Source organism: Neltuma alba, unplaced genomic scaffold (genome assembly GCF_004799145.2).
Source record: "Neltuma alba isolate B1F8T4 unplaced genomic scaffold, ASM479914v2 tig00002907_pilon, whole genome shotgun sequence".
Classification (NCBI taxonomy): Eukaryota; Viridiplantae; Streptophyta; class Magnoliopsida; order Fabales; family Fabaceae; genus Neltuma; species Neltuma alba.
Window position 1 is genome coordinate 527,062 of NW_021633066.1, and position 18,591 is coordinate 545,652.

At 30.9% G+C, this 18,591-nt stretch overlaps 2 protein-coding genes across 3 annotated transcripts in view; both read left to right on the forward strand.

Annotated features, from left to right (window-relative positions):
- Positions 1–17,267, forward strand: part of LOC114739775 (germin-like protein subfamily 1 member 13) — an 83,773-nt gene extending 66,506 nt beyond the window's left edge. Inside the window, exons 1-2 of one of the 2 annotated variants that reach the window (XM_028927850.1) lie at positions 16,213–16,336; positions 16,524–17,267. In XM_028927850.1, the coding sequence (XP_028783683.1) occupies positions 16,213–16,336; positions 16,524–17,074 (675 nt within the window). In that variant the 3' untranslated portion in view covers positions 17,075–17,267. Of the gene's footprint in view, positions 1–16,212; positions 16,337–16,522 lie in introns of those variants that run through there. The other variant, XM_028927851.1, reaches the window with a different exon arrangement.
- On the forward strand, positions 3,540–4,402 carry LOC114739780 (germin-like protein subfamily 1 member 13). Its single transcript, XM_028927857.1, has 2 exons — positions 3,540–3,680; positions 3,770–4,402. The coding sequence occupies exons 1-2, from the start codon at positions 3,557–3,559 to the stop codon at positions 4,315–4,317; spliced, it is 672 nt and encodes a 223-aa protein (XP_028783690.1). The 5' UTR covers positions 3,540–3,556; the 3' UTR covers positions 4,318–4,402.
- Positions 17,268–18,591: the final 1,324 nt, after the last annotated feature.

The window sequence follows — 18,591 nt, forward strand, 5'->3', positions numbered from 1 at the left end:
TGCATGCATACATAACCAAGTCTCTTTCCTCATGTTGTAACCTCGATCATATATTTTGGCATAATTAAATATGGTGTGTTCTCTTTTATCCCGTACGTTGTCCCCTCTTCCTATTTTATTTGGCTTCCTCCTTTAGTGCTGTTCACCTCAATAATACTACTTACGGCTCTGAAAAGCGACACGTCTTATATGTTATGTAGTTCTGGGACAGAGTGAGAGAGAGAATGAGTGAGAAAAGATGAGAGACAATGAACAAGGAAAAGGGAAAAATAAATTAACTTTTTTAAATAAGTACAAAAAGTAACTTATAAAAAACACATCCTCTATCCAAAAAATTATAACTTCCGGAATAATAATAACTGAACTCGTGTTTTATTATTTTCTTCTTTCACAACTGCAGAATTTGGATTATGCTTTGAAATTTGACACATTACTGTTTTGACTTGGCTAGATTGGACAGTGCTTTAATTTCGATTCGATTTTTTCATTAACTCGTTGGTGCCTTGAACTTAACGTGTGATTAAAATAGTACACAAATTTAAAACGAATTGATCAAATCGATATCAACAGTATAGAATATATGAGGAATCATAAAAATCACTGTATAGTCATGTAGTGTTTTCAGCGGAGGGCGACCTCCTCTCCTGTTTTCTTCCCATCATTTTCCATCTTCTTCCTTTTCTAACTATTAGATCAACATTTTAATGGTCCAGATTTTTATTTTTTTACGTTATTATTAAAATATTAAGTTATAAAAATAAATAAATAAATAATAAAAAACTGAAAGTTAAATTTGGCAGTTTACAAATGCACTAAATGTTTTTAAAAATATTTTATAAGAAGTTTTTAAAGATATTAAAATCTGAGCCATTGAAAAGTATCAATCTAATGGTTAAAAAAAAAAAGAAGAGGATGGGAAGAGAACAGAAGAGGTTCTCCTCCCGTTTTCAGCTGACAAGATCGGATTTGAAATATTTTAAGCAAACACAGGTGATTATTTTCAAACTTCTGAAATCTCATAACGAACTATTCTTAAAAACATTTGAATAAATTAATAATTGACACCGTTCTAAAATTCCGAATCATAATAAAGAACCACAATAAATTAAAGAATAAAGAAAAGATAAAGGAAATCAATTTCAAAATTGGCTAATAAGCTTCCTTTTTGCCTTTAAAAAGCTTAAACAAGGCTCCAAATATCTCACAGAGAATTCTTAAATACTCATGATAGTATGATTGGAAGCCTATTGAGTGACGCTCATAATCATATAAATATGTAGGATTCGCTTTCTGAAAGGTGCTTCGCGTCTTCAACTCTTTCCTTTTTCGTCTTCGGCAAAAATTACAACTAAATATCCCATTCTATTATTGTCTCATCAGCTCCTCTCTCTTACGCAGCCTAATGTTTGGCATGAGAGAACTGGAAAAAAAAAGAAAAGAAGGATTAAAAAAATTAGAGAAGCAGTGTTATAAAAGTTTAATAAAGAAAAGATATAAGTTAAAAGAATAAGAAAAATCGGTTAAAAGGTTTTAATCTCACTTTTTTAACTTTTTTTTAAAAATCAAGCTCATTAAAATTTTGCAGACCCTTCGTTTTTGGATAAAATTATGATCAAGGCCTCATCATGCTATTGATCCCTGCTTTGCTCATCTGCCGTTTCCTTCCAGCCTTGGACTTTTGAGAAATGAGAATTAATTTGTCTCTATTTTCTCATCAAGTTTTGAATGAGGGTTAACAAAAAAAAAATCAAGTTTAATGCAATTCTTATTTACTCAATTTGGGTGCTAGTCCGGTATTACTTTCGGATGATGTGAGCGTGACCATCTCCTCCCTCAGCTTCTCTCTTCCCCTCCTTTGCAGCTTTGCCCACCATCATCATCATATTTTTTATGTCCTTTCTTACTTAAGCTTTACACTATCTTTTAGATTTATCATTTCCTTTTGACAGTCCTAAAATAGTATAGGGACCCTGTTAAAATTTATGAAATTATAAAGGCTGGCAAATTAGTTTTTTTGTCAGAGAAAAATACAATTGAGACCCCATTCTTTCCACGCCCATGTGGGTCCAAGTCTTCTTCCACTTTTGAATTTATTTTATTTTTCCTACAAGATAAAACGTGCAAAAGCAGATTTTGTCCTTTTTGTCCTGAAATTTTGGTTTAATATATATAGTGAATTAAATGGTTATAAAAAAATTTATAAATTTAATTCAATATATCCAAAACCTGAACATAATTAATTACAAAATATAGCATTTATCACACGTACGTAGCTGTTACATTTATGTGAGATCATACGAGAACTAAATAATCATCATATAAAATATGTTAAAAATAAATTTATATAAAGTGAAATAATCGTCAAATTTTAGCATATTAGCTGCAGTGTTTGCTCTTTATGTGAGATCAGATGAAAACCATCAAATAATTATGAGAAAGTTCAATCCTAATTAACCATAAAATCTAATTCATACTATGTAGGAGTAAAAACGTTGAAATCCTTAAGCATAGCTTAATACTGAAATGAATGATGTGGAAAATTACAAAATAAAGCATTTTAATGGCCATGTTTCGAATAATCCACACATCGATCTTTTTATGTTTTTTATCACCCAAACATTTTTACATCGAGAAAATATTGATGGATATGACCTTCTGATTAGGTCAATGATAATATTGCATCGATACTTAATCCAACCCTTTATCAACTATTTTTTCCTTTTTCTTTTGTAAAAATTGTAATATATATTTATATTAAACCTTCTCAAGTGTATGCAAATAAAATTTGTAATGACTTTATGTGCGTAGATTTAAGACATGAAAATTTAAGACGTGAAATAACAGAAAGAATAAAAAACTGCGAATATAAGTAGCAACAATTTAGCAATATTATTATTAGTATTATTATTTTGTAAAATAAAGAACGTCAACGAAAGATGAAAAGTTTAAATAATCAAATATTTAAAGCTGCGCATAGAATAGTAGAACGAAAGGGTCATGGGAATAAATTAAACCATCTGAATAGTGAAAACCTTACCAAGTCTTAATTGACTTGCGTCCTCGAAGGAGTCAATCAATTATATATTATTATACAAACTTCACGATCTTTTTTTCCCTCCCATTTTTCCCTCTTGACTATCATATTCATAGTTTCATACTCTTCCTCATAGGGAAGGGAAAGGTGACCAACACAAAATATTTTGATGCATAAAATTATTTTTTCTAAATAAGTTATATTACTGATGAGAAGCAGTGTTCGCAACGAAGAATTCAAATATTGATATATAATTTTAAAATATAGCAATTATGATATGTTAGGTAAGCAAAATGATACTTCCAATTTGCTAACCGTTGAACGCCTCCAGCCATGGACTAAAGATAATATTAATAATTGATACCTTATAATGTGGATACATATGTTTTGATCAAGTCCAAACAAAAATAGAATACTAATTCAACAATGACGGCTCCTCTCTTGAGCTATAAATAGATGACAACAAATCCATTCTGTCACAACAAGCACACAATTAGAAGTTAAAGAAAGGATTTCAGAAAGATGAAACGTTCAGTAGGGATCTCTCTCATTGTCCTCTTGGCCTTGGCTTGCTCCTTTGCTTCTGCCTATGACCCCAGCCCTCTTCAAGATTTCTGTGTGGGTGTCAATGATACCAAACTTGGAGGTGCGCATAGACACAATAATACCATGCATATTGTATACCTCTCTATATTTCTTGTCATTGATTAGTAATATTGACTTGGTCTTGTGCAGTATTTGTGAATGGGAGGTTCTGCAAAGATCCCAAGCTTGTGAAAGCAGATGACTTCTTCTTTCACATAATGGAAGGCAACACATCAAACCCACTGGGCTCCCAAGTGACTCAAGTGTCTGTAAATGAATTCCCAGGACTCAACACTCTTGGTATCTCTCTTGCTCGTATTGATTATGCGCCCTATGGTCTGAATCCTCCCCACATTCACCCTCGTGCAACTGAGGTGCTGACCGTTCTTGAAGGGACTCTCATAGTTGGATTTGTGGCTTCCAATCAAAATGACAATCGCCTCTTCACCAAAGTACTCAACAAAGGAGATGTGTTTGTGTTTCCCTTCGGTATGATTCACTTTCAGCTCAACGTTGGCCATGCCAATGCTGTCGCACTTTCTAGTCTCAGTAGCCAAAATCCAGGGGTCATTACAGTTGCCAAGGCTGTGTTTGGATCCACTCCTCCCATCTCACGTGACGTTCTCACTAAAGCCTTCCAAGTTGACAAGAACATCATTGCCTATCTTCAAAAGCAGCAATGGTACGATAATAACTAAACACACTATCCGCTGCGCATCCATTATTATTCTGTAATAAATAAATCAGATGCAGGCAACAATCTTGTGTTGTACGATACGCATACAAAATGAATATTCTTTCCTCATGTAACTTCATTTATATAATTTTTGGAATAAACAAATATGATGTGTTCTCTTTCACCTTGCACCTTGTTCTCCTTCCAATTTCATTTGTCTTCCTGCCCAAGTCGTACTGCTCACCTCATAATACCGCGTACTTATGCCTCTGTGAGCCCCACGTTGGACGTCTTATCTGCTATGCACTTGTTTTTACTTTCGGTTTTGCCAAACAAATACATCCCACTTAAAACAAAGGAAAACAAGTAGTCAGTTAAATTGCTTTCTCTGTTCAAATATAACTCCATCCACCCCTTACCCTGTAACGGGTATGTCAAGGAATAAAGTACTAAATTGCTTCGCATATTCTCATTATATCAGTTAAATTACGTTCTCTGGTTTACTATTTTCTTCTTTCACTTCTACACAAATTGGAGTGTTTGATGCTAGAAGATTTGACGGTTTTGACTTTGTGATTGTGATTTAGTTAATACGTTAATGACTTGAACTTAACGTACAGGATTAAGATAGTACGCAATATATCAAATGTTTATTAAGGATTGAGTACTTGTTTAAAATGAACGCATCAATTAGATATCAATAGTATAGCATATATTAGCAATTATAGAAATCACTGTATAGACTAATTAAAGTACGTATTTCCTGCCGAAGAAGTTTGAAGTATTTTAAGCAAACGTAGAAGATTATTTTTCAAATCATGAAATCCCATAATGATCTAGAAATGATTCGGTATGATCAGATGTTCTGAAATACAATCCATTGATTACATGGATATTTCAAATTATTTAGTTTCTTATATATTTACTCAATCTGAGTTAAATATCATTCATAAGCTCGATCTATATATCATGACTCAATATTATATTCCAGTAAATTGAAATTTGAATTTTCTAAATTCTTCAATTTGTAAGCTGAAAGCATGATTTAAAACATAATAAGACATAGCTTATTATTTCAATTACTAAAATAATTTAATGACATTTTAGAATACGAAAAAGGCAATAACTGTTTATTTACTTGTTATAGATTTGTTCATTTCCCTATGTTTACGCCAAAGTGCATACACGGTGATAAGTAACACAGTGAATAAAAATAATATTGTTTCCGCAGAGACTTTTGTTTCTAAGACCTGAATATAAAAAATATTATAAATTGAATCTTATATTTAGCATCAGAAGTAGTATTTCTGTGAGATTTCTGTGAGATCATATCACAGTTAAATAATTGCCAAATAAAATATATACCAATATATAACATAACATAAAATAACCATAAAATTTAAGTATTTTTGTAGTTGTATTTTCTTGCTCTTTATTCTAAGTCCTATCTTACTACATTTTATCTTTGTCTTCAAAGTTCGCCTTAACAAGGTAGACTGGTCGGAAATAATTATGGTAATGTCATATTATACGAGAATAAGAACGATAAAATCTTTAAACATATATGATGATAATGTTATATTATATGAGAATCAAAGCGATAAAATCCTTAAACATACAGCTTATTGCTTGAGTGAAAATATTTTCATGATATTTCATAAATTACCAAATAAAACATTGTAATAGACCCCATGACATGTAATTGCCATGTCTCAAATAGTTCACGCAAATGCCCTTTAGTAAATCTTGATCTTTTGATATTTTTATCACCGACACATTTTTATAACAACTCGAAGTAACGACAATTAGAAAATATTGATGGATATGAGCTTTCGATTAGGTCAATAATGTAAGATATTTTAAGTATATATTTTATATATTATATTATTTATTTTATTTTTTTTTTGTTTTCATTAAAATATCCTGAGTGTGGTCTGTTAATCAGTTAAGCCCAGTTAGAGTTTTTTAGGCTCGGTCCTTTTTAGTAATTTCTTGATGGTGGGTTAAGTTTTTTACGGCGGACTGAATGAGTGAATAGAAAGAAAACCTAATTCACTACTTTTGAGGATTCTTTGAATGGTGGCGGCTTTTATCACTTTGCCCAACTTTCAGTTAGAAGAATCCTAACATTTTTTCTACTAACAGGTTTCTATGTTTTCAGCTGTTCTAATCCAGATTTAGATTATGAGTATTGTACATTGCTTCTTTGAATTATCTAACATGACAAGATGTATTTATATAAGTCTTTCGTTGCTACTATGATAATTGTAGAATTCTATATGATTATTTGGATAAATGTTTTGTTCATATGGTTTGTTCTAACATGTGGTATCAAAGCCTTGTGCCAAATCCCCCTCTGTCAGGTATTTTTATATAGGAGATCTATCTATTTTATTATTTAATAATATTTTGAGAAGAAGCTACAGTAACATCATGTCTGTGTTCTTCATTTGTGTCAATCGTAATACACACACATAATTTTTGGAGAGTTTTATGTTGTCTAGGATGTTGTCGAGGCTGTGACAAGGAGAGGAATGTTTTATAGTACCTCTAGTACTTAATATAATATTTTATTCAACTTTTATTTTGATCATAAATATAAAACTCCAATCCACTTTGTCTTTCATATTTATTTATTTTTTTTCTTAAGATAGTATTTCTAATAATGATAATTTTAGCTAATAAACTTGATTAGTAAAGATATTTTAGGAAAGATAATACCTATTTATTACAAATAACTAACTTAACTTATTTTTTTAATTTACTCAGTCAACTAGTTCTTATACTTAGGACTAGAAGTAATATCATTCTCTAATAACTGCCGATGTCTTTGCTGTGAACTTCCATATCCTCAAAGTCGATATTGTTTTGTTTTGTTTTTTTTAAGCTTTTTTCCATGCTTTGCTGGCTTAAAAACTTCTTGTTATTCTTGTTCTTGATTCCACGCGCACTGAAAAAGGGTACTGAAACGCGGCACGAATTTGCTGGCTGCGGCGGCTTTGCAATTTGGTTTCTTGGCGGGTCATGGGTCGGGTATCTTAACCCGACTCCATCAGGATGACGACCCAAAATGCACCAACGCAGTGCTGTTTTGCTCAGAATGAAACACATCGTTTCATTAATTCCTGGAGCTGGGCTAAAAGCATATTGGAGTGTCATTTAGGCCTGCTACAGTAATTTTGTTCTGTTGATTGTAGCGTTATGGGCCTAAGGTTTTGGGCTCTGCATTTATTTTATTTCATGTGCTTTCATTTTTATTTGCACATTGGGCCTGAAGATTTGGGCTTCTGCAAAATAGATTTCTCTTACGTTCTGCTTTGTTTTCAGCAAATTGGGCTCTCTGTTTTGGGTTTCCAGCTCGGGCATTTTAACTGTGCTGTGCAAGAAAAGTGTTTATTTTCTGGTTTTATTTTAATTTTCCAGATTGGGTTTCATTAAATCTGCGCAATTTTTGGTTTACTTTTAGAAAATGTTTTGGGCCATAGAAATTATTTCAATATCTGGAAATCAGCACCTGGGCATTTGGTTCTCTGGGCTTTTCAATTTTTCTTAGAATGGCCATTTCAGTTTTTGGACTTTTTGTATAAACATAGGGGCGTTGGTATTTCCAGCGAACTTAGATTGTGATTGGGGCCTTCAATCTGATGTTTTCAATTCATAAATCCCTTTTGTCACCATTTTGGGTCTCTGTTTGTTTCTCTTGACTTTAGGAAAACTCTTTCCCATGTTTGATCATTGGAGCAATGGCGGCGCTATTGGGGCTCATTTTGGTCTAAAAGAACGTTGTTCATTTTTGGAATTTGGGTTTTAGCTCCATTGGTGGTTTTGCCCTATGGGCCAATTTTATCTTATTTTCAGAAACATTTTTGGGCTGAATAAAGTAGCATTTAAATTGTCTTCTGTTTATTTAGCCTCTTGGTTTATGTGTAATTCATTTCATGTGCCAATTTAATTGTTTAAATTAAGGGGAAATGAATTTTCAGCTATTTTGACATTCTGAAAAATTTACAAAATTTAATTTTAGGTGGTTTATTTAATTGTCTAAATATTTGGAATATCGGTTTTAGGCAGTTATATATTTGTTTTATTTTTGCACAAATTTTTTTTTTTTTGTATTTGAGCTGAAACATGCCGAGTTTGATTTATTAAACAACTTTTGGTGCATAAAATAGTGAAAAAAATTTTAATTTTAGTTATTTAGTCGCTTATGTTGATTAAATTAATTGGTTGAATTCTTCATTATGTTGTGCATATATGAAATTTAAATGCACATAATTGATAATTGTTATTAGCATGTAGAGTTAAGGAGTAGCCACAATATCCTCTGCTATAGTGCATGCATAAATAATCACATATTGATTTTAAAATATCAATTATAATCAAGGAGTAATCATAATTTGATCACATAGATGATTTAGTTGATCCAATTAATTAGTTGAAACTCTCATTGATATTGTGTACATATATGGAATTTAATTGTACATATATGATGTTAATGATTAGCATACATATTTTGTTTAAAGAGTAGCCACAACATCCTTATACACCATGTTATATGTATAGACAATCACATGTGAATTTAAAATATCAATTTTTGCTTAAATGTACAATTAATATACACATTGATTTGATATTTTGTGATACGCCTGTAGAGTTGAGGAGTTGCTATAGCATCCTTACGTATACATGCATTCTAAATTATCTTAATAGAAAAATTATCACATAAAGATTTAAAGATATCACATGTAATTAATTATGTGATTATATTTAATCTTTTCTTACAAGTAGATAATTATAATTACATATTTAATTAGGATGGAATAGAAATGGCTTTATGATTCCTAAGTAGCTCATAGGTATTAGAAAATCTAAATGCATTCTAGTTTCACTAATTAGAGGAGATAAATTTATGCTATGCTGAAGTTTTTGCCCACAGGTAGACTTTAGTGATATCTAACCAAAAAAAAAAGACTTTAGTGATATGAAATTTATGTCTGTACGATTTACATTGGTAAATGTACGCTTAAAAATGATGGTTGATTGCCTCAGAAAGTGTTGGTGTACGCATGATTTAAATTTAAATTTTATTTTGCAGTGTTATTGTTATCTCTAGTTGTATTATTTTTATCTCGTTACTTGTTGACGTTGATGAAATTTTATTATGGACAATTATTGAGCCTAAAAGAATATAAATGTAACTTCTTCAATCAAATAGAACTTGATATTAAAAAGGTTCTAGTACCTATTGATACTAGCATAATGAGATAGAGTTATGAGATCTACTCAATACAATTATCTCAATTAGGAGCTAGTTATGGGCATATAACGAATGAAACAAAGCCAAGAATTCTCATGGATCGAAGGACAAATTTGAGAAATTCTCATAAAAAGTCATTGCATTGTATGATGGCTATAAAGTGATTTTCTATAAAATGTATTGACACAAGAGATCTCCATTATTGCTGGTAAAAGAGATTCTCAATTTATTATCTTATTAGCATGAGCTGTTATACCTTTTCATAAATACATGCAAGATTAAGTATTTATTGAGAATATATATATATATATATTAAGTATTTGGCTCAAATTGGGAAAAGAATGAGATTCTAAATAAGGGTCATTAGGTCACCAACTTCAAGACCATGAAGTGATATACATATATAGGAATTACATGCTGATAAAGAAAGGTCTAACTGGAGATAATGATGGATAGATTCTTGTCATTGGTGCATTTAAAATCTCATTTTGTTTAAACTAATCATGAGAAGGATTTCTTCAAGTTATGTAGTGCACAATATTTTCAATGATCATCATCAGTAATGAGATTTAATGATCTCTTAACCTTATTCATTCTAACCTATGTATGGTTTACATTAAGAAATATGTAAACCATCGCACTACTGTAAGAGAGCTTGAAGGATTATGACTAGTAAGATAGTACATATACTATTATTTATTTCAAGTTTATGTTCTAGTAAACAGAATTATATATTTCCCTAATAGGTGTCCTCTCACAATGCCTGATCATTATTTGCCCTATAATTATGTAATCATCATTTGATGTGTATAAGGTAAAAGTGGTTAATATGATAAATAGATTAATGCAATGAGATCAACAGGGAAGATAGATGAAATGAAGTTATGTCTTAGTCCAAGTGGGATAGCATTTCTCTTCTGCATATCCATGGAGTTTTGAAAAATCCAAACATCTAAAAAATAGATAGCAAGGTAGGAATTTATCTAACAAACTGCACTACTGCATATATATTAGGAGTCTATTGATAAGAAGGAGTAGGGGACAGCTTTTAACCCAATTCTTGCAATGTGTACATCGTTGATGGACAATAATATAGTCTATATGTTCAGTTTCTTCGTACAAGAAATTACTTGGTGATGTTGTTGAGAGAAGAAACATAGATTAATAGACATATTGAGTAATAAAGTTTACAATTTGAGTTTCCTCTTGGGGTACACACTCAAGCCAATTTTATATATTTTAAATAAGATTCTAACATAGTTTGTATATATTTAAATTCTTTAAAAATCTAAAGGGTTGAAAGCTCAACTTATTATATACACTTGTACAAAATTGTCTTATGAAGGAAATAGTATAGAAGGAAAATATTTCTTGAGACTTGCATTGCATATTTTGATGAAAATGCATAAATGTCTCAGGCATTCAAGTGTTTTGTCTATCATATTTTGGTGTAGTATTTTGAAGAATGCCAAATTTATTATGATTGTCATGATTAGTGGGAGTGATCAAGCTAATTAAGAGTGATCACATTTAAAGAACAACTTCTAACTATGGTAGAACATTGGTTTTACATGGCACTCACCTTGTTGTTAAGGTGAATGTAAAACCATCATGAAGTTCTTAGATTCACAATTGATTATGCTTGAAATTATGAATATCAAAATTAAGAATTTCAACAATTATACAAGGAGTATCTGAAAATAAATAAGGGATATCTCAAAATTAATGGATGATACTCTTTTCTGCAGCTTTAATATCATCAATAGATTAAATTAAGATTAATAGTGATTGAAATTGGCAATTCACAATAACTACATGATGTGCATAAAAGTATTTAGTCATACTCAATATAAATATTGAGTATGACCTTAATTTTATATTTCAAGAATTGGAATAAATTTAAAGTAAAGGCATTATTTTATGATAGATATGTGAGATCCTAAGGCAAACAATGATATTTGGATATTTGTGTAGTTGTTAGTGTGCAACATTGAGTAATACAAAAAAAATGTTGTTGGCTGAAGTTTCTCTATAAAGAAAAGGAACTCATAATGAGATATTATCTCCTATGTTATTGAATAGTACCTTTCATATTTTTATAATGTTAATGTTTATATTGAGTTGAAATATTATTAGAATCTTTCCATTTTGACATAAGGAGATATATATGAATTAATAAAGGAGGTCCAATAGCTTATACAAGGAGAATTTAGTCCATCAGCAAGTCTCATAATAGTAATAATAAATATATTATGATATAATCACATACATAATCAAGTTGAGAATATCATGGTCATGTTTGTATCACTTGATTAGTAGGAGTTAAATCATCTATAATTTGCATGTGGGTGATCTATATATTGCTCATGTTTAATGACTCAAGGTGTTAATAATGACAGGATGGTCATTGTTCAAAAGGTGTGATATAATTACTTAGGTGTGGTATTCTTTCAGAATATATAAATGGTTTATTCTTAAGGTATTTAAGATCATCATAAGTAACTTATAATTACTAGTATTTGAACATCCATGACTAGATGACATTTTTCATGTGTAACACACTTGATATGAGGATATCATCAAATTGTCCATATATCTCTAACGTGATCATTATCTAAAGGAGATGATAAGTATTCCTTCTAAGATAATTGCTAAGGTAAAGCCTTATTTGAATATGCACATAACAGGCAAAGCCATTGGAATGAATATTAGGAGGATTCTCAAGCAAATTAATGCTTGAATGATAACTAAAAATTTGCAAATGGTGAAGTATATTACTAAATGTACATTAAGTATCATGCCTTACATATATGAGAGTCAATTTTCTTGAATGATTGAAATTGTTCAATTTAGTTGGATGAGTTAGCAATAAATTGTTAATATTGTGATATACATTCATACTTGCTGAACAAGTTACACAATGAAGGAGTTCAAGATTGCTAAACAAGCACTGGTTATTTACTTCTATCATAGAATGTCTCTTCTATTCATTCATAAAGGCAAGTTGTAAGATTATTGATTAATGAATTTTATCACAGGGATTTGAATTATTGAATTAATTTCAAATCCATTAAGGGTGTTTGTTATATGACCATGGATTCAATTAGTCATAAAACACATAAAGCATAGATCCTTTGAGTAAAGAGCATGTTATTAGAAAGGCCAAAGGATCAATATCTTATTAGAGATGGATCACATTTAGTGATCTAGATGAGGCATTATCAGGTGATGAAATTCAAATTGTGGTTTGTTGTCTCAAGTTTGGTAACTGAATTATGTGAGATTAACAAACATTCAAGTTGAAACCGAATAAACATTTAAGATTTATTCAAAAAGTTATAACCCATTAAGTAAGGATTCTACTTGTAATACATGAAAGGTAACTTAAGGGGACTTACTGTGAATATTCTAGTAGTATTGTCCTAATTAACCTTGACACGTTAACTGACATATAATGTATATAGGCCAACTGAAAGAATATAAGATATTTTAATTATATTATATTATTATGTTATATTATATTTGTTTTAATTGAAATACCTGAGTATAGCCTGTTAGTCAGTTAGGCCTAGTCCAGGTAGGGTTTTGAAATAGCCTGTTAGTCAGTTAGGCCTAGTCCAGGTAGGGTTTTGAACTTAGTCCTTTTTAGTCATTTCTTGACCTTGATGATCGGTTAAGTTTTTGACGGTAGACTGAGTGAGTGAATGGAGAGAAAACTTAATGCACTGCTTTTGAGGGTGCCTTGACTAGTGGTGGCTCTTATTACTTTCATCATTGTGCCCACCTTCTAGTTAGAAGAATACTAACATTCTTTCTACTAACAGCTTTCTATATTTTTGGTTGTTCTAATCCAAATCTAGATCATGAGTATTGTAGATTGCTTCTTCAAATTATCTAACGTGGCAAGAGGTATTTATGTAAGTCTTTTACTGCTACTATAATAATTGTAGAATTCCATATGATTAGTTGGATAAATATTTTGTTCATATTTTTTGTTCTAACAAATAATGTATAGAAACTTAATCCATTCCTTGGTCATCTTTTGTGAAAAAAATGTGAAGTATATATACTAAACCTTCTTTTTGATAAAAACAGAAAACAAAACTTCTCAGGTGAATAAACTAAAGTTTCTTATGAATTTATGTGTGTGTATAGACATACATGTGAGCAAGATGGAAATTAGAGACTTGAAAAACTGACGTAAAATTAAGTTCAGTTTTGATTTACAATTAAAGTTGGCATTGCGATTGTAAATTTTAATTTTCAAAAGAAGGTATAGACGTCTTCTTGTAGGTTTTCAAACAAGAAATGAGAGAGAATTAAAAGCTGTGAACATAAGTAAGCACCTTAGCAATACGTAAGTATTATTATTTTGTGAAATAATTGAGAAACGTCAGCGAAAGAAGAAAAGTTAAAATAATCATAGATTCAAAGCTATTCATAAAATAGTAGAAAGAAAGGGTCATGGGAACTTGCTTGTGTTTAATTTTGATATATAGCCGAGTGTGTGTACAGAGAGAGAGAGAGAGAGAGAGACGCCAGAAACCATCTGAGATGATAATTTTGAAGACTTTACCAAGTCTTAACTTGTTTCCTAGGGAATCAATATAAATTGTAAAGTACACAGACCACACAATCCTATTCTAACCCTTTATCGTGTCGAAGGGTGACCCACACACTTACCTCAAAAGAGATGTAATGGTAAGAGACATTTGAACTCATTCCTTAATTGTTAAAATTTATGGGCAATTAAATTTTTTTATTTAGGACTTATATGCAATTATTCCTTAAAATTTTGATCCGTCCTCCAACTAGGATCAGTACTTATGCCCAGTTTAGTATCATGGAAGAGCATTAGAAATTAAGGGAATTGAAGTAGAAATAAAAATAGAAGCGGAATGGAAGGTATTTTTTACAATATCTTTGGTATGACCATGGAAAGTTCTTACAATTTATTAGTCAGGAAGTTTTATATATAGTTTTAATTAATGATATAATTAATATGGAAAAAATTAATGTTTTAGACAAAACATTTTATATATTACAAAATGGGCAGGAGATGCATATAATAGTAGCGGCAATGGTTGTTTGAAGAGTAGGAGGAAAGATGAATAAAAAAATTGTGCATAATGTCTTCAAGTGTTTGGTCTAACAGTTTCCTTTAAATTTAATACACCCCACCTATTTCAATTTTAGGGTGCAAATTGAGTTGATTATATAATTTTTTTAGGATATAATGAAGACTAAAGTATTATTTGCATTCACAAAACTCAAGTTGAGACAATAATGGATTTTACAAAGTGATAGTATAACTTGACTTTATCTCTAGTGCACTAAAAGACTAAGGCAATAAATTTGATATTGTATGTGAATAGAGTGATGATATTCATAAACAATGAAGTATGATGCTTTGAATTGGTGGTTGTTGAAGCAATATGCCTCTTCAACATTGAAAAGTCATAACTCATAACTCTAAGTTATTTAATGAACCAACATAACTTCAATAACCAATAGTTACTTAAAATATTTTTTTTTCAATGAAGATCAAAAACATTCTTCTAGTAACGAGGGTTTCCTTAATTAAAATAACACAGCCTCTCATCAAAGCTGTAATCACCAAACCTCTGGGCTTCAGTCGTAGCTCATAACCTCCCATAGGTAATTTTTTGAAGAAGACATGACTTTGGAAATTTTTAGTGTTATAATAACTTCCTACATAAGGAAAATAAATACTATGATGCTTATCAAATCTCAACCGTTCATATTTAATATTAACAGTCTAGATTTAATTGTTTATATTTTTGGTTTTTTAAAAATGATTTTTTTAATAGGTAGATAATCTAAAATAAATATAATCTTTTAGATGTACATTTTTTAAAAAATAATTTTATTTAAAAATTATTAGTTGAAAGTTTTAAATCTAGACTTTTAAAATTGCATTTGCATAGTATAGATTTCACCACAGCAATAAACATTATGGTGCTAGTCACTACTATGACTACCGAAATTGGTTCCCCCTCCATAACCTTTCGCATGAATTTCTTAACTTGTAAGGACATGATTTTCAAAAAACACATATCTTATTTTGAAAATATTCCGACATATAATAATTACCCGAATGAGTATAAATTATATAGACAAACAAACAAAAGAGTGAGAGACAGAGACAGAAGTGTGAAGAAACAAACCATCTGAGATGATAATTTTTGCATCAGGGGAGGAAAAATATGGAAGACTTTACCAAGTCTCAATCGCTTCCTCCTGGGAAACAATCAATGATATATTATAACGCTCCACACAATCCTCCAAGGAATAGGACTGAAGATATTAAACAACGACGTTTCTAAGAAATGTAGGGCACATTGTTGTGCTTGTAACATTAGGCCCAGAGTTGTGATTAAGACCGATGAAGAAGTCCAAGTCAAATCTTAATTACATTGTTAATGAATGCTTAGCTTCCAGCAATGCACTAAAGATAATATTAATAATTGATAGAGTAATGTGGATATATATATTCCTTTTGATTAAGTCAATACTAATTAATAATGAATAGTAATTCGATTTACAGTGAAGGCTGCTTCCTTGAGCTATAAATAGATGGCAACCAGATGCATTTGGCCACAAGAAACACACAATTTGAAGAAAGGATTTGAGAGAAAGATGAAAGGTTCGGTAGGGATCTCTCTCATTGCCCTCTTGGCTTTGTCTTGCTCTGTTGCTTCTGCCTATGACCCCAGCCCTCTTCAAGATTTCTGTGTGGGTGTCAATGATACCAAACTTGGAGGTACGTACACACACTATAATACCATATATATTGTATATCTTTCTACATCTCTCGTCATTTTTACTCAAGACTCAAACATGAGATGTCTGGTTAAGCTAGAATAACTCCCTTACAACCTGAGCTGCATGCTCATTGGTCTATATATCTGGTCATTCTGTTAATTAGTAATGAATTTGTTTTTGCGCAGTATTTGTGAATGGGAAATTCTGCAAAGATCCCAATTTGGTGAAAGCAGAAGACTTCTTCTTCCGCATAATGCCAGGGAACACAGACAACCCATTGGGCTCCCAAGTGACTCAGGTGTCTGTAAATGAGTTTCCAGGGCTCAACACTCTTGGAGTCTCCCTTGCTCGTATCGATTACGCGCCTTATGGTTTGAATCCTCCCCACACTCATCCTCGTGCCACTGAGGTGTTGACCGTTCTTGAAGGAACTCTCATGGTTGGATTTGTGGCTTCCAATCAAAATGACAATCGTTTATTTACCAAAGTACTCAACAAAGGAGAGGTGTTTATATTTCCCTTTGGTATGATTCACTTTCAACTCAACGTTGGCAAAGACGATGCTGTGGCACTTTCTAGTCTCAGTAGCCAAAATCCAGGAGTCATTACTATTGCTAAGGCTTTGTTTGGATCCGATCCTCTCATCTCTCCTGACGTTCTCACTAAAGCCTTCCAAGTTGACAAGAACATAATTGCCTATCTTCAAAAGCAACAATGGTATGACAATAACGTCTAAACAGCCTATCCACTATATATAACTTCCATAATTCTAGTTCGTATTCTGTAGCAAATAAATAAATACAAATGCTTGCAGCTTTATGTTGGGTCTTCTATTATACGACAGGCATGCATACATAATCTGTACTCTTTCCTCATGTAACTTCATTTATATATCTTGAAATAAATAAATATGATGCTTTCTTCTTTAATTACCTCGTACCTTGTTCTCTTTTCCAATTCCATTTGGCTTCCTGCACAACGTTGGACGTGTTATCTGTTTATGTGCTTAGTTTTACTTTCTGTTTCACCAATTCCATTTTACTTTCTGCCATGTTGCAAATTGTTCACATGTTCTTCAGTAAATCTTTATCTTTCTGTTTCTATCACCGAAACATTTTCGATATCAACTTTATGAGTAACGACAGTCAGAAAACATGGATGGATATGAACTTTTGATTAGGTCAACAAAGTATCGAAACTTAGTCCATTCCTTTATCAACTTTTTTCGGTTTTTCTTTTTCTTCGTAAAAAAGTTATTATCTATATCAAACCTTCTCAAGCGGATGCAAATAAAATTTGTTGACTTTATGTTTGTGTATACACAAACATACATCTGCACAAAATGATTGTTTTTTTTAATCAGATACAATTAAAGCACTACGCAAAATTACATTCAATTTTAAAATTTGCATTGGTAGCATTGCGAAGGTAAATTTTAATTTTAAAAGAATGGGAAAACTTCTCCCTATAGACTTTTCTAAACAAGAAATGAAGGACCTTGAGAATAAAAAAAAATTGAACATAAAATAGTAAGCAACCTAACATTATTAATTATTTCGTGAAATAAAACACTGAACGACGTCAACAACCCCTGTCCCACGATTGCAATGCGGTGCCAATTCTGAAATCTTATTTTGGCCCCATAAAAAAGAAAAAAGAAAAAAGATCGAACCAAGGATATTTGTATAATTAATTGGAAAAAAAATAGGAACCGTTTCAGCAATTACAGATGTTTTTAATTATTATATTACTACTCCCGATCTTTAATATAAGATTTAATTGACTAATTTGAAAATTTAAATAAATTACTTAAATAATGGTTAAATAATTCTTCGTATTAAGAATTGGAGGGAGTATTTCCAAGTTCCATTTCTTTTATATGCCATTTTTTATTGTATAATTAATGTTATTTGTTTAGAACAAACTTGGTCAATTGATAAATTGGTTTTGATGGTAACATAATATTTTGGAATCATTTCAAATTATATAAGATTCGATATTTAGCTTAATTGAGTCTAATATTATAAAATATTTTATCATTCATTCAGCACGTTAAATATTTTTTAAAATGTGTTCAACCCTATAAAATATTTTGTAGTACAACTCTTTTCATAAAAATATTAATTTTTTTAGAAGCGGTTGTACTCTTACAGTATTTTTCAAGAGAAATTTTAATCTCGCTATTAGCTCCTCTAAAATCCATTAGATGACTACTATAAAATATTTTTAATAATTTTTTATAGTGCTGGACAC

Excerpts from the sequence above, each read along its gene's own strand:
- LOC114739780 (XM_028927857.1), top strand. The coding sequence starts at position 3,557 with ATGAAACGTTCAGTAGGGATCTCTCTCATTGTCCTCTTGGCCTTGGCT. Across the intron at positions 3,681-3,769 it reads CAATGATACCAAACTTGGAG|TATTTGTGAATGGGAGGTTC; the intron begins GTGCGCATAGAC and ends GGTCTTGTGCAG.